Source organism: Fukomys damarensis, unplaced genomic scaffold (assembly GCF_012274545.1).
Source record: "Fukomys damarensis isolate Sample0158 unplaced genomic scaffold, DMR_v1.0_HiC HiC_scaffold_14, whole genome shotgun sequence".
Lineage (NCBI taxonomy): Eukaryota > Metazoa > Chordata > Mammalia > Rodentia > Bathyergidae > Fukomys > Fukomys damarensis.
The window spans coordinates 16,155,521-16,170,332 of NW_022900926.1; the positions used below are offsets into that span (position 1 = coordinate 16,155,521).

At 38.8% G+C, this 14,812-nt stretch overlaps 2 protein-coding genes across 6 annotated transcripts in view; one reads left to right on the forward strand and one right to left on the reverse strand.

Moving 5' to 3' along the window:
- Plagl1 (PLAG1 like zinc finger 1) overlaps positions 1 to 168 on the forward strand; it is a 5,771-nt gene extending 5,603 nt beyond the window's left edge. Inside the window, exon 3 of the mRNA XM_033763477.1 lies at positions 18 to 168. Within this exon, the coding sequence (XP_033619368.1) occupies positions 18 to 168 (151 nt within the window). The remainder of the gene's footprint in view (positions 1 to 17) is intronic.
- Positions 1 to 14,812, reverse strand: part of Zc2hc1b (zinc finger C2HC-type containing 1B) — a 69,299-nt gene that overhangs the window by 17,030 nt on the left and 37,457 nt on the right. The window contains exons 7-8 of one of the 5 annotated variants that reach the window (XM_010626620.1): positions 3,672 to 3,721; positions 2,898 to 2,964 (exon numbers count right to left, since the gene is read on the reverse strand). In XM_010626620.1, coding sequence (XP_010624922.1) covers positions 2,929 to 2,964; positions 3,672 to 3,721 — 86 coding nt within the window. In that variant the 3' untranslated portion in view covers positions 2,898 to 2,928. Of the gene's footprint in view, positions 1 to 2,897; positions 2,965 to 3,671; positions 3,722 to 5,009; positions 5,371 to 6,092; positions 6,175 to 14,812 lie in introns of those variants that run through there. The other 4 variants (XM_010626623.1, XM_010626621.1, XM_010626615.3 and 1 more) reach the window with 4 other exon arrangements.

Below are 14,812 nucleotides of genomic sequence, written 5' to 3' on the forward strand. Positions count from 1 at the left end.
CTGTGGGCCTGGGCCAGCTGCCCCTGCCGCCCATCCCGCATGTGTTCACGGCCGGTGCCAGCACCGCCATCCTGCCGCACTTTCACCACGCCTTCAGATGACTGGCCGCCGGCTCAGGGGAGCACCGCGTCCCTTACTCCGGAACTGCTCACCAAAGGCATTTTCTAAAGCGAGGGAAGCTTTGGGAGACAGGACTAGGGAAATGGCTTTTGGGGTGATGTCTGACTTGAGAGAATTCTCTATCTGCATGTATTGTGCCAATCTGTCCCGAGTGTTCAAGCTTTGTACCAAATTTAACCAGTGCGTGTTCTTGAATTGAACCGCGAATACTGTCGTAACCAACATCCAAACCACAGCTGCTATGTGTAAGTGTTCGTCATAAGCCATGATCGTGATAATGTTAACTAAGTAACTTTATGTGGCACCGCCTAGTAAGGGAACCATGGGAGCATCGGAGTTTCTCCGCATTGGGAGAAGTTTTAGAAAGAAGAATATGACATTTATACAGCGTATTACAACTAGGCTGTGTATTTCTTTTCAGGGACTTTTCTACCTTCAGGGTTGGATGTAGTTTAGTTACTATTACCATAGCCAACCTGTAGTTTTACACTCTTCGTGAGAAACAACTCTTTGTGGGACAACAGATTTCTCCATTTAAAAAAAGTAAAGCATTTTAAATGTAGTTTGAATATTTTCCACATGATGCTGCAACGTGAGTTATCACTTCATTTATCTTAAAGACAAAACTGATGTCAGTTACATCTGACAGAAAAAAAATCACTGTGTAACCAGGTAAAGTGGTAAAATAATCCAGGCGTCAGTCAAAGAGGCATTTGCTGACTATAATACTGATTATATTTTTAACAGGAATTTAAGAGAATATTACTGGAATTATATATATATATACATATATATATATATATATATGTATGTATTAAGAATTTTCTTTGCCTAGCTTACTCAAGCTGCTTAAATTCCTAAATATTGTTTCTAATCGCTAATAGCTACATTTGTAATTCATCAGTTAAGTCATTAGCTTTTTAAAAGAGGATTACATTTTGCAATGTAATTATCTAATCTCTCTTGAAATGGTATCTTGTTAATGAGTTTTTAAAATGTAAAACCTTTTTACAGTCTTTGTCTTTTGTTTTTAGAGGCTTTCTTTTCCACAAACATATTTACGTATAATAAACTTTACATATCTTGCAATCTGGCTCGATCAATTTTTCATATAGCTAATGCCTGTTGAGAAAAAAAAAGTTCCCAGCTCCCTTGCGCCCCCTCCTGGCCATTACTGTACGCACAAAAACCACTGTGACAGAAACTGCTTTTTGAGTCCAACCGTTATGATTTAAGGCTTACATGCCTCAATTCAAAATGCTAAGGACTTATTTCTAAAAATAACATTTAAATTCGGGGTCCTTCTATAACATACATAACATATTTCTGATGTATATAGGTCAGAATACTATCTACCCTTGGCCACCGTGATCCAGTTTTAAACTTTACTTTTAATTTCTCGTACAAATTAGAAATATACTCACTGTTAGAATTTCTTTAGAAAGTACTGTGGCCCTTCAGTCTGACAAGGCTGTTTTTAACTCTAGGGTGAAGGTGCGTAGAGAAAAGGAAGCACGGAATTCATTTGCATATCCAGGAATCCTGTCAGTACCTTCTACCTGTTGAGAAACCAAGGTCTCTGCACCGCCCCACAGGCAATGATTGGAGACTGAGCTGAAGCTACAGGAATTGACCTAGAGAAATTAAACTGTGAGATCCAACTCTCAGACCAGAGTCTTAAACTACCACTTAGGGGAAAATGACACCATATGAGATAGCATAGCTCCGTGGAGGGAACCCGCTGTCCTAGGTGTCCACAGTGGTTCCATTCTTCCTTGATCCAGTGGGGCGGAAGGGAGTCACCCAGGGTTAGGTCCTGGCGAGAAGGCACACATATTCCTACATGGCTTAAGACAGTCTCTTTAGTCAGTTCCAGAACACAGACCTGACTTTCCTGACATAAAACAGTGGCGTTTGGTTCCCAAGATACAGGTCACAAGAATTTCAGATGAATTCAGCCTGCAGTTCTCACTGAAATTTAGACAGCATGGCTTAATTTTCCCAGTTAAAAGTCTCTGATTAAGAAAAAGGTTTCGGACTAAAACGTCTGATGTGCGCATAAATGGCCCTACAAAAAGAAGTTTATTCACCTTTAAGATGGTGGAAAGATGGATGAATTGACTCACCACCTCCCAACAGAGGTGTGTAAACCAGTGTTTATATGTAACACAGCGGGCTGTTTATCACCGAACATCCTGAAAGATTCGCCAGCCCTGGTCCCATGAACAGGTGGCTGTTGTTTAGGCCATGAGAGGTAAATGACAGGCCCTGAGCACATTCTCCCCTGGGGTGAGAGGTTTCTGTAAGCTTTCTTCCCCCTCTTTGGGTTCCCCCAAAATATGATGACTGGTCTTTGTGAGACAGTTCTACACGGTGCATAGAGGAACACTGAAAACAGGAATAGTTACGAATAATGGCTCGATACTGGGTGCAAATGTCAAAGCTGGGATCTCACAGCTTCATGTAGTACTAGTAATATTAATAAAATATAAAAATGCCTTCTATGAAAAATAAAACAATCTCATAACCTAATAGAGACTAACACAGTTAATACACCATATATCATAATCTTAAAAGAATGGCCAAAATGTTACTGAGTACAAGCTATAGACAAAAAAGACTTGTTCTTACAAAAAAAGAAACATCAAAGTACAAAACTTTCTCTTCAAACTAAGAGAGATTAGTGGTATCAATGAAACAAATTGGCATACGTATCAAATAGGTTTTAGCATATTTTAGTTCATTAGTACATGTATATACTAGGTAATCTTTACATTCCTTGTGAGAAGCTGGTACATGTGATGTCTGTTACTTCTTCATTGCTGGAACAAAATACCCAACACCCTTAAATTAAAGGAGAAGAGATATATTTTAGCTCACAGTTTGTAGAGGTTTCAAGTCTGGCTTCAAGGCAGAGCAGCACAGCAGACGGGCACAGCAGAGAAGAAACAGTCCATGGCAGAGCAGGCAAAAAGAAGCAAGCCTTCCTTCCCCTATTAGACCTTTCAGACTATAGGCCTGTTGGATGGTGCCAGCCACACCCAAGGCGGGCTTTCCCATTATCCACACCCACAGCTATGCTAAACCAGTGGACTAATTGCGACAAAACCCTTAACCTATTTCATACCCACTATGGAGCCCCCTCTGAAAAGCTCCATCTATGAGCACAGAGGTTTTGGGGGAACATCTTGCTATAAGCCATAACACGTATAAACGTATCTTAATTCCTTTTCATTCTCTTTCCTCTCCCCCCCTCCACCCATTCTTTCCTTTTATTATTTTTTGTACGTTTGCAGTAGGTAATGTTTACATTCCTTGTGTGGAGTTGGTACATGTACATAAAGCATCTCAATTCCTTTTTTATTCTTTATCCCTCCCTTCCCTCTGCCATCCCTCCATCTCTGATCCCCTTCCCCTTTGAGAAAGCTCTATCTCCCTGCTTCCGATTATCTATCTTTAATTTTGCTCCTTACTTTTACTCTGGGTTTCTCATACAAAAAAAAACCATGTGCTATTTATTTAAGCTTTTGTGTCTGATTTATCTCACTTACCATTATGGTCTCAATTTGCATCCATTTGTCCATGAATTCTTCAAGTTTATCTATGGCAGAGCAGTATTCCATTCTGTATAAATACCATCTGTACGAATACCATTCTGTATATTTATTCATTTACCTATTGATGACATATAGACTAAGATCTAGCTATTTATAAATTGTGCTGCTATAAACATGAGATGCATCATGTATCCCTGTTATGTGATAATTTTAACTCTTTTGGGAAGATACCTAGAAGAAAAATGGCTGATATCAAGTGGAATTTGTTTTTAGTTTTTTTGAGGAATCTCCATATTGATTTCTTTAGTGTTTGTACTAGTTTACACTCTCACTGACAATGTAGAAGAGTTCTCTTTTCTCCACATTTTCACTAGCATTTCTTGACTTTTTTTTATGATATCCATTCTTCTGGGGTAAAATGGTATCACAGCATAGTTTTCATTGGCATTTCTTTTATAGCCAATGATGTTAAACATTTTTTCACGTATTTATTGGCTATGTGTACTTCTGAGAAGTGTCTGTTCATTTCAGTTGTCCATTTTTACTGGCTCTTTTATTTTTGGGAGTTAATTCTTTTAGCTCTTTATATATTCTAAATATTAGTTCGCCCATCTATGGACTAGCTGGCAAATATGTTTTCCATTCTGTAGGCTGTTTCTTTACTGGTTGTTTATTTTGCCATGCAGAGAAGCTTTTTAATTTGATAGGATCCCATTTGTTGATTTTTGGTACTATTGCTTGTGCCATTGGGGTTCTGTTCAAAAGTCCTTGCCCACAACGATACAGTATCTTCAAGAACTTTACCTATTTTCTCTTCCAGCAGATTGTTTTAATATTTGTTTCTCTGTTCCATTTTGATTTTAGTTTAGCCCATGGTGAGAGACTTAAGTCTTCTGCATGTGGATATCCAATTTTCCCAGCACCATTTATTAAAAAGCTGTCTTTGTCGGAAGTGGTGGCGCACACCCTCCTGTTTCTTTTCACTTTTGAACTGTGGTAACTAGAAAGATTTTTAATCACACAAGGCTTACATGACATTTTTGCTAGACAGAGCTATTCTTCATTCTTCAGAGCTCAGCATGAGTGAACCTCCTTCAAGATGTCCCTGGTTTTACAGCATGGTAATGATCTCTTTTCAGAAATGTGGTGGCGCACACCCGTAATCCCAGCACTCAGGAGGCTGAGGCAGAAGGATCGCTGTGAGTTCGAGACCAGCCTGGGCTACATAGTGAGTTCCAGGTCAGTCTCAACTACGTAGTGAGCCCCTGTCTCAAAAAAAAAAAAAAAAAAAAAAAAAAAAAAATCCAAAAAAAGGCTGTCTTTGCTCTAGTGTTTTTGGCCCCTTTGTTTCACAGCTTATTTTATGTAGACTAAAACTCGTTAAAATCCAATATTCCTAAGTAAATAATGCTGGTACTCCAGTGAACAGTTCACAAAAAGTTTCAAATATTGAAGCAGCATTGCCCTTACATGCCTTTGAAATGTCCAACTTTAAAAAGAAACACTTCAGCTGAACCTTTAAATCAGATAACGTAAGCAAAAGGTTGATGTATTTAATAACTTTGTTTCAAAAAGGAATAAGGAGGAAAACTGAAGTTTGGAGTGGAGGCTGGAAAAGACCGACACTTCCGCTCCTCCTTCCCCTCCTCTTCCTGGGTAGGGCTACCCGGCTTCGGTGTTTCAGGGAGCCGGCCTGAAAGCAGAAAGGCCACTGTTTTAGAACTTCACTGTATCCTGCTAGAAAACAGGCTTCCTTAGATCAATAAGTGCATTACAGACAATTCTCAGTCTCAGACAACTGTCCTTTGGTGGGGGTGGTTTAGAAGAAGAGACAAGGCAGGAACTCGAAGAGAAAGGAATTATTCCCTTTCCGATTGTGAATCCAAAACTAACCATCTTTTCAAACTGTATGTATAACAAAACAATTTTCTTTTCTTTTTGTAGTGCTGGAGATTAAGCCCAGGGCCTCTGTACTGAGCTGTGTCTACCAGTCTTTCTTTTCTCTCTTTCCCTTCTTCCTTTTTTCCCTTTCTTCCTCCTTCTCTTTACTCTTTCCTTTCCTTCCTCTCTTTCCTTCTTTCCTCTTTTTCTTTTCTTTCTTTCCTCCCTTCTGTCCTTCCTTTCCTTCCCTTCCCTTCTCTCTTTCTTTCACAGGCTCTTGCTAAGCTGATAAATTGACCAGGCTAGGCTTGAATTTCCAATACTCCTGCCTCAGCCTCCTAGAGCGCTAGAATTTCAAGTGTGACCCCTGCACCCAGAATTAGCGAGACAGTTTTAAGAGTATATATATTTTGTTACTCCAATTCAAGGTTTTCCTGCTAAGGACCGTTTCTCTCAAAGGTTTAGTAACTTTACCTGCTTATAGGATCAGCAGCACCTGCATTAGGGGTGGGATTTTTTTTTTTTTTTTCTTACCTGGTTTCTAGGAGTTAGTCTTTTTTAGAAGATTTACTAAATCCTTGTCTGTTTGCTCCAGAAGCAGGGTCCATGGCTGATCCTTTGCAAACATAAATGTATTTCTTGTTATGTCAAAGCAGAATGTTCCCAATGGGGGGATGTGTATGGCTGTGAAATCCTCACATTGGATTCCAACTTTGTTTTTTCTTGTTTTGTTATAGCTATAGACGAATATCCACTCTCCAGTTTAGGACAAATAATAGGGAAAACGAGCACTGTCTCGGGTGATTTTCCCCACTGCCCTGTAGCTCTCTGTTCATCCATGAGTTCACACTGCCACCTCGAGTGACCCACTATTCATACAATATAACCTCAACGTTCTTCCCCACTCCTGTCCATGTTTTGAAAATGTACACTGAGTATTTCACGTCGTCTTCATGATTATTTGCCAGCTCTCACACCAGAAAGGGTCCAATAAGCCATAGGGAGCATATGTTGCCTTCCCTCCCAGGGATTATGTCTGTCACAGTGAACTCATTTTGCAAGCAGTACTCTTGGCCTTTGCACAGCAAAACCGCTATGAAGATGTAGGAGGCTCGAGATAGGAGCACACTAGTACTGTGGTCTGGTTTTGCTCACATGATTGGGAAGGATTCTCAGAAAAGCCATTCTTTGTAGAAATAAACAAGTTCTCTCTAGCCTGGTGGCCTCCTTCTTAATATTCAGTGTTTGATAAAGAGGTAGCAACAAAAAAATTGTGAATCAAAAAGCCAAAGGATGTGGGAATAAAAGAACATTTGGTGTTTATTTCACTCAAAGATAACACAAGTTTTCCTTCTGCCAAAGAATAAACAATGGACACTTTGAGCTTCATTACATTTGCTACACAACTCAATTAGGTAAGCAAAGGATGCTAGCACAGGTAAATGCTTAACTTTATAAAAGCAGAGCCTACAGCAGCAAAACTATAAAAGGCAATTTACTAACTCTCTGAAGCAACACAGTATAGATCCCAGGACTACATGTGCACAGTAGCTTTTGTTTCTACATAAAGATGAAGAGAAGAAACTTGGCAGTAGCATGTTTCTAGTGTATCAGTTGCTCTCACTCAAAAATCTCAAGAAAAGTCACCAGTAACTTGCTGTCTTTATTACTTTCTCGTTGTGAGACAAAATATCAGACACCGATAAGTTAAAGGAGGAACAGCTTATTTTAGCTTACAGTTTGTGTCCATATTTGGTTCCAAGGCAGGGCAGAATAGCAGAGGGCATGGGCATGGCAGAGGAGAAGCAGTCCATGGCAGGGCAGGCAGGAGGCAGCGAGCCTTTCTTCTTTGCGTTTTTATTCCACCCAGGCTATAAGCCTATTGGTTGGTGACACCCACACTCAGAACTATGCTTAAGCCAACCGTTAGACTGATCCAGTATCACACACCCATGACCCAGATACTCCTAAAAGCCCCACCTATGAGCACATGAGGCTTTGTGGGGATATCTAGATAGAAGCCATGACACTTGCTAAGTCAAAACCTTGGTACTAGAGACTTATGGGAATGCAAGAAGAGTCACACGTGTTTTCTGCAACAATTTTCTAATGTATATCTATTTATAGCCTTGATGTTTATATTTTTGGACCAAGATTTCCTAAAGCAGAAAAACTTTGGGGTAACTCTGCTGCTTCCCATTAAATTGCTTGTCCAAGCTGCTTAACCTTGTCTGATTTCCTCATCTGTAAAACAGGAATATAAATATACATTGACCTCCTTATGCCCTTGTGAGGATTGAATGAGTTCAGCCATGAACTTGGAAGAGTGCACAATGTAAGTAGGGACCACTGTGCATGAACAAGGAGCTTACTTAATTCAACAAATGAGATGCAATCATCTGCTTAACATTAAGAAAACAGCTAAATGAATTACATTGTACTCCTGATATGATACTATATTTTTTAAAGAAAAATTTCTGCCATAGGGAAATAGAATGTTAGGCTTTTTCAAAGCCAGGATATATAACTACACGTGGACTATGACTCTAACATTGATAGAAGGGAAGAAGAAAAAAGGAAGAGTATGGATAGAAATAATTTGTAAAAAAAAAAATGACAACAGTGGTTAAGGTGGTAGAATTATGAATGATCTTTATACCTTTCCTCCATTTCCCAATATCTTTCAGAGTAAGCATGAATTTCTTACATAATTTTTAAAATGCTATTTCCTCCTAAAAATTCTTGGCAGGATAACTTAAAGTGTCCAGAAACAAGTTCCCGAACCATAATAACTGCTCGGTTTACACAGGCGTGCCTCGGGATGCCAGAGGATGGAGCACTTTCTTTAGTGCAACCAGTGTGAGGCCTGTGGCCCCACCTAACACTCATAGCTCTCCCTCCATACTAATTTACATTTCTCCTTACACCTCAGTTGTTTCCTATTCTTTGGCCAAAGAAACCATATTTCCAGAGCACTAGTGTAACTCAGACTGTAACATAAACAGAACTGTGAAGATGCTTTAATTTTGTTTCAACGGTGTGGGGTTTGTTTCGGTTGTGGTTTCTTTTTTATTTCTTCTATGTCCTTTTCCCCTCCCTTTTCTCTCTTTCTTTTCCCTTTATCTTTGCTCTCTTCTTTCTTTCATCTAGCATATACAGAAAATATCTGTATATGTGCAAAAGAATATGAGAATTAAGTATGCTTTAATCTAAATACTCTAGGTACCTTTCATGGGCCTGTCAGGGTAACATCATCAGAACTGTGTACAGAGGACCCAAGGGTAAGCTAACTACCAACATGACAGACTCCGATGTTCTCACAGCTTCCCTCAACCTGCAGTTATTGTACACCCCTCCCTCTGCACCCTTTTTCCTACTCTTGCAAAGATTTTCTCAAAGTCCCTCAATACTAGTGCTTTACTCCAGGTATACAAAGTCATTTCAGTTGAATCAGACTTTTGCACGTTTCCCACCAGAGGACGCTCCTCTTCTCTCTCTCCTTACTGATGTAACTTTCCCCCTGTCTAACTTCCTTTCTCCATTCTCCCGCCCCATTACATTCCCGTCCACCTGTCAGTAGCAGTATAGTACAGTCTGTCTGGGACACTGATAAAAGGGAGACATGGCTGAAATAAGTTTTCATGTACACGACGGATACATCGTTGGATCTACTGACACTGCTAAAACCAGAAGGGAACCTTTCCTTGCAACACAGTGATGGGGTCCAACCCTATTAAACGGAGTAGGTCAAAGAGGTAGATAAATACCAGAATGCAAAGTGAAGATCACAAAACTGGGAAGCAGATGCTAACAAGAGATGTCCACACTAGCAACAAGTCTCTCCACGCTGGTTGCATCTCAACCCTCAGTGCACAGAGGGGGTGGGGGAGGGGAGAAGGTAAAGTGGGAGTAGCTATCCTGTTTTTAGCAAAGTAAATGTCAAGCCAAAACTGATCAGAAGAGAGAAAGGTCACTACATACTTGCACAGGGAACAGGTCAAATGGAAGAGATAACAAATGTGAATGTATCTGTATTGGACACCAGCACACTCAACTTCATAAAACAAATATTGTGGGGCATGGAGGTCAGAAAAGCATCCACAAAATCATGCCTGCACACGCCACCCTCACAAATAGATCAATAGACAAAAATCAACAAAGAAATAAAAGAGCTGAATCACACCTTCAAACAAAGGGACCTAATAGATCTACAGAACGTTTAACCCAACAGCATTCTTTACAGCAGCACATGGAACTTTCTCCAAAATAGAACATGTACTAGGTCACAACCCTTGCTTAAATAAATATTAAAGAATAAAAAATCCTATACATATTATAAAAATCATAGTGCAATGAATCTAGAAATCAATCACAAAAGAAGCTACAGAAATTAAGTAAACACATGGAGATTAAACATTACCCTCTTGGATTATCAATAGGTCACAGAAGAAATCCAATACTTTAGAATATAAAAAGATAATGCCAGATGGGGGATTTAGCTCAGTGGTTCTGCTGCTTGCCTTGCAAGCAGAAGGCCCGAAGTTTGATCCCTAGTACCAAAAAAAAAAAAAAAAAAAAAAAAAAGGTAATGCCATTACAACATTCCAGAATCTAGGGAAATTTTTAGCTTTGAAACCCACATCAGAAAAACAGCAATCCCAAGTAAATAACCTAATTATGCCCCCATGGACAAGAAAAAAAAAAGAATAATCCAAGTCCAAAATTAGTTCAAAGAAGTAAATTATAAAGACCAGAGCAGAAATTAATTAAATTGAGACTAAAAAAACTATACAATAAATCAACGAATCAAAAAGCTGGTTCTTTGAAAGTATAAGAAAAATAGAAAATCTCTTCAACAAACTTACCAAAAGAAAAAAAAAAACCTCATATCAATGCAATGATATATGAAGAAAAGAGAAATCAACACAGAGACCTCCAACATCCAGAAGATTATAATAACTACTTTGAAAATGTGTACTGTAATAAGGTGGAGAATATAGGGAAAATGGACAGATTCTAGACACATATGAATTACCAAAACTGACCCCCAAAAATGTAAAACTAAACACTCCACTAACAGGCAATGAAATTGAAGCAGTATTTAAAAATGTACCAACAAAAGTCCAGTAACCAACAGATTCGCTGCTAACTTTTATAACAACTTCAGGCAAGATCTAATACCAATACTCTTCATTCCCTTCAATACAATTGAAAGGGGAGGAGTACTGTGAAACTTATTCCTAAAAGCTAGCATTATCCTAACACCAAAACCAGACAAGAGCTTAACAAAAACAAAAAGAAAAAAGAAAAAAAAACCACTATAGGTTAATCTGTTTAACAAACAGAAATGCAAAAAATCCTCAAAATGAAATGGAAAAAAGAATGAAACACATCATTAAAAAGATCATACATATATATGATCAAGTAGGCTTCATCCCAGGGATACAATGTACATAAATCAATAAATGTAATATATCACATAAACAGAAACAAAGACAAAAAATACATAATTATCTTAGTAGATGCAGAAAAAGCCACTGGCAAAGTCCAATATCCATTCATGATAAAAAAAACAAAACCCTGATAAAACAATGGAGTACTAAGATAAACTTGAGTCATTTGTGGGAAAATTAGATACATGTTGAGACCATAAGGCTAAGTGAAATAAATCAGACACATAAGCTTAAATATTGAATGGTTTCTCATATGAGAAACCCAAAGTATTAATAAAGGATAAAATAAAAAATAACAGGAAGTAGGAAGGTTTTTCTCAAAAGGGAAGGGGATCAGGAATGTGCCAACTCCCCATAAGAAATGTAAACATTAAATACTACAAAGATGTACTAATAAATAAATAAATAATTTTTAAAACCAAGATAAAATAGGTTTTATTTTATTAAAAACAGAAGAACTTTCTCTCAACACGATAAAAGCCACTTATGACAAACTAATGGTAAACATCATAGTAAATGGAGAAAAAATGAAAGGTTTTCCCTTAAAGTCAGAGACAAGACTGTCAATTCTCACCACTCCTGTTCAATATACCATTTGGTACTTTGGTTTATAAACTTAATTCTTTCCATGATACTGGTTGCAAACCGCATTGGAAGAGAACTGAATCATATTCAATGGTTAGGTTCAATGTTGACCTAAAAGGAAATCTGATTCAGCTCTGGTCCATTTCAGTTTGCGAATGGAATCGTGGAAAGAATTAAGTTCATGAACTGAGGTACCGCTGTAGTTCTGGAAACTTTAGCCAAAACTATCAGTCAAGAGAAAGAAATAAAATTATGTGTATAAAAACCAAAGAAGTCAAACTATTATTATTTGAAGAGGATATGATTCTGTACATAGAACGCCCCAAAGAATTCCACCAAAAGACTCCTAGAACTAATAAATAAGTTCAACAAAATACCAGATACAAATCAAAACATGGATATCAACAGTATTCCTCTACACCAACAATGAACATCTTGCGATAAAAATGAAGAAAACAATACCATTCACAATAGCTTCAAAGATGTTAAATACTTAAGCCTTGCTTTAACCAAGGAAGTGAAAAAACTCTACAATGAAACGTTTGCACTCTGAATAGGAAGATCAAAAAGGTACCAGAAAATGGAAAGACATTTCCATTATGCAGAATTAATGTTGCCAGAATGCCAGATTTATGGATTTAATGGAACCCAAATCAGAATACCCACAGCAATCCTCACAAAACTGTATAAAGCAATCAAAAAATTTATATGGAACCAGAAAAAAAACAGAACAGCAAAAGCAATCTAGACAAGAAGAGCAAAGCATTATAATCTTAGATTTCCTACAGAGCTGCCTGTATATCCATCAACGATGAAAAGGAAAAGAAATGGAGTACTATTCTGCCCAAAAGAAGGGTAAATTTGAGTCATCTATAGGAAAATAGATGCACCATGAGGCCATAATGCTTAGTGATACAGAGCAGACGTGGAAATTACACTGAAAAGCTCTAAGTGATAAAACCAGCACAGTACTCACAAAAATGGACGTGCGAATCAGTGAAAGAAAAGAGGATGCAGAAAGAATGCCAGGCACATGTAGATATCTAGTCTTTGGAAAAGGGACCAGAAACACATGCTGGAGAAAAGACAGCAAACGGCACTGGGAAAACTGGCTGTCCACGCGCAAAATATTGAATGTACACCCACACCTCTCACCACTGTGCACTAAAATAAAACCAGAATGGATCGAAGATCTAAATATTAAAGCAGAAGCAGTATCTTCTGGAAGATAAAATAGGTAAAGCTCTTGAAGACAGGCATAGGCGAGCACTTTCTGAACAGAACCCTAATTACACAAGAAATATCCCAAGGATAAACAAGTGGGATTCTATCACACTGAAAAGCTGCAAAGCAAAGGAAAAATCCTTGAAACACAGTGAAGAGACAGTCGACAAAATGAGAAAAAATTTTTGCCAGTAACTCCTTGGACAGAGGACTATATCTAGAATACATAAAGAACTCAAAAAGCTAGATTCCCCAAAATAAAAGACCCAATACAAACGGGCGATTGAAATGGACACTTCTCCGAAGAAGAGTAAATGGCCAATGTGGACACGAGAAAATGTTCAACATCTTTGGCCATTAGAGAAATATATATTAAAATAATACAGACAGCTCACCTTACTTCAGAGAGAATGGCCATCATCAAGAACTTAAAAAAAGAACAAATGCTAGTGAGGCTGCAGGGGAAAAAAGGAGACCCTCCTACACTGTTCGCGAGAGGGTAAAGTATTGCACCCGTTATGAAAAAAAGTATGGAAATTTCTCAAAAAACTAAAATTAGAAACTCCATTTGACCCAGTCCTTCCCCTTCAGGGGGGATTTCCAAGAAGAGCTGAAGACATTATATTACTGTGATCCATGAATACACATGTTCACAGCCGCACAACTCATCACAGCTAAATCTTAGAAGCAGCTTGTGTTATCTCTCAACAGATGAACAGAAACAGAAATGGAGCACTACACCACCATAAAGAAGGACAGATCTGAGTCAGTTGTAGGAAAACAGATCTATCGTGAGACCATACTGCTTCGTGAAATAGAGCAGACACACAAGTTTAAATATTGCATGGTTGGGCTGGGGATTTAGCTCAGTGGTGCCACTGGCTGCCTCACAAGCCCAAGGTCCCGAGTTCGATCCCCAGTACACTAAATAAATGAATGTTGAACAGTTACTATTATATGAGAAATGTAAAGTATAAATAACTTAAAAAGCAAAAGAAAAGATACATTACAGAACATAGGGAGCTCTTTTACAAATGGGGGATCTAGCAACCGAAAGAGAGTTTATGGCTTGTACCTCCCAGATCAGTGGGCTGAGACATACTGGGGCCCACCCAGGGGTACCGTGCCAGCACTGGGGAGCAGAGCCCTGAGTGCAGGGCAGTGAGTGCTGAGGTCCTATGGCAGTGAAGGCAAATCTTTTAGAGCTTTCAATGACGATAAACAGCCAGCCACCACCGTCCCACGGGTCCTGCTCTGGAAAACTTGCCCTCCGCACCCTTCTTCCATTGACCCGATGAGTAGGACCTGGTCCTCTTCCAGCCGGATTCAGCTCCTTACACAACAGCCACTTGGCCCCAGCCTCCGTAGTCTCTTCTAAGCATCCTTTTTCATTTTTTACAAGGCCACACTGAAAGTTTTCTGAATCTTTCCCTTCTGCTTTCCTTTTAATTATAAATCCCATTTTTACATCAGTCTTCTTTTCTCATTTTACTGTAAGCCATCAAAAGAAGCCATGAAACACCTTGAATCCTTTGCTGCTTAGGTACTTCTTTTGCTGGATGTCTTAGTTCATCACTCTTGGGTTCTGCCTCCTACAAAGTTCTAGGACATAGACAGAAATCCAACAAGTCCTTGGCAACTGTGTAAGAAGGAGGGGCTTTCACTCACATCAGTCTTCTTTTCTCATTTTACTGTAAGCCATCAAAAGAAGCCATGAAACACCTTGAATCCTTTGCTGCTTAGGTACTTCTTTTGCTGGATGTCTTAGTTCATCACTCTTGGGTTCTGCCTCCTACAAAGTTCTAGGACATAGACAGAAATCCAACAAGTCCTTGGCAACTGTGTAAGAAGGAGGGGCTTTCACTCGGGAGGCTGAGACAGGAGGATCGCTGTGAGTTCGAGACCAGCCTGGACTACATAGCGAGTTCCAGGTCAGCCTCAACTACATAGTGAGACCCTGTCTCAAAAAAAAAAAAAAAAAAAAAAAAAAAA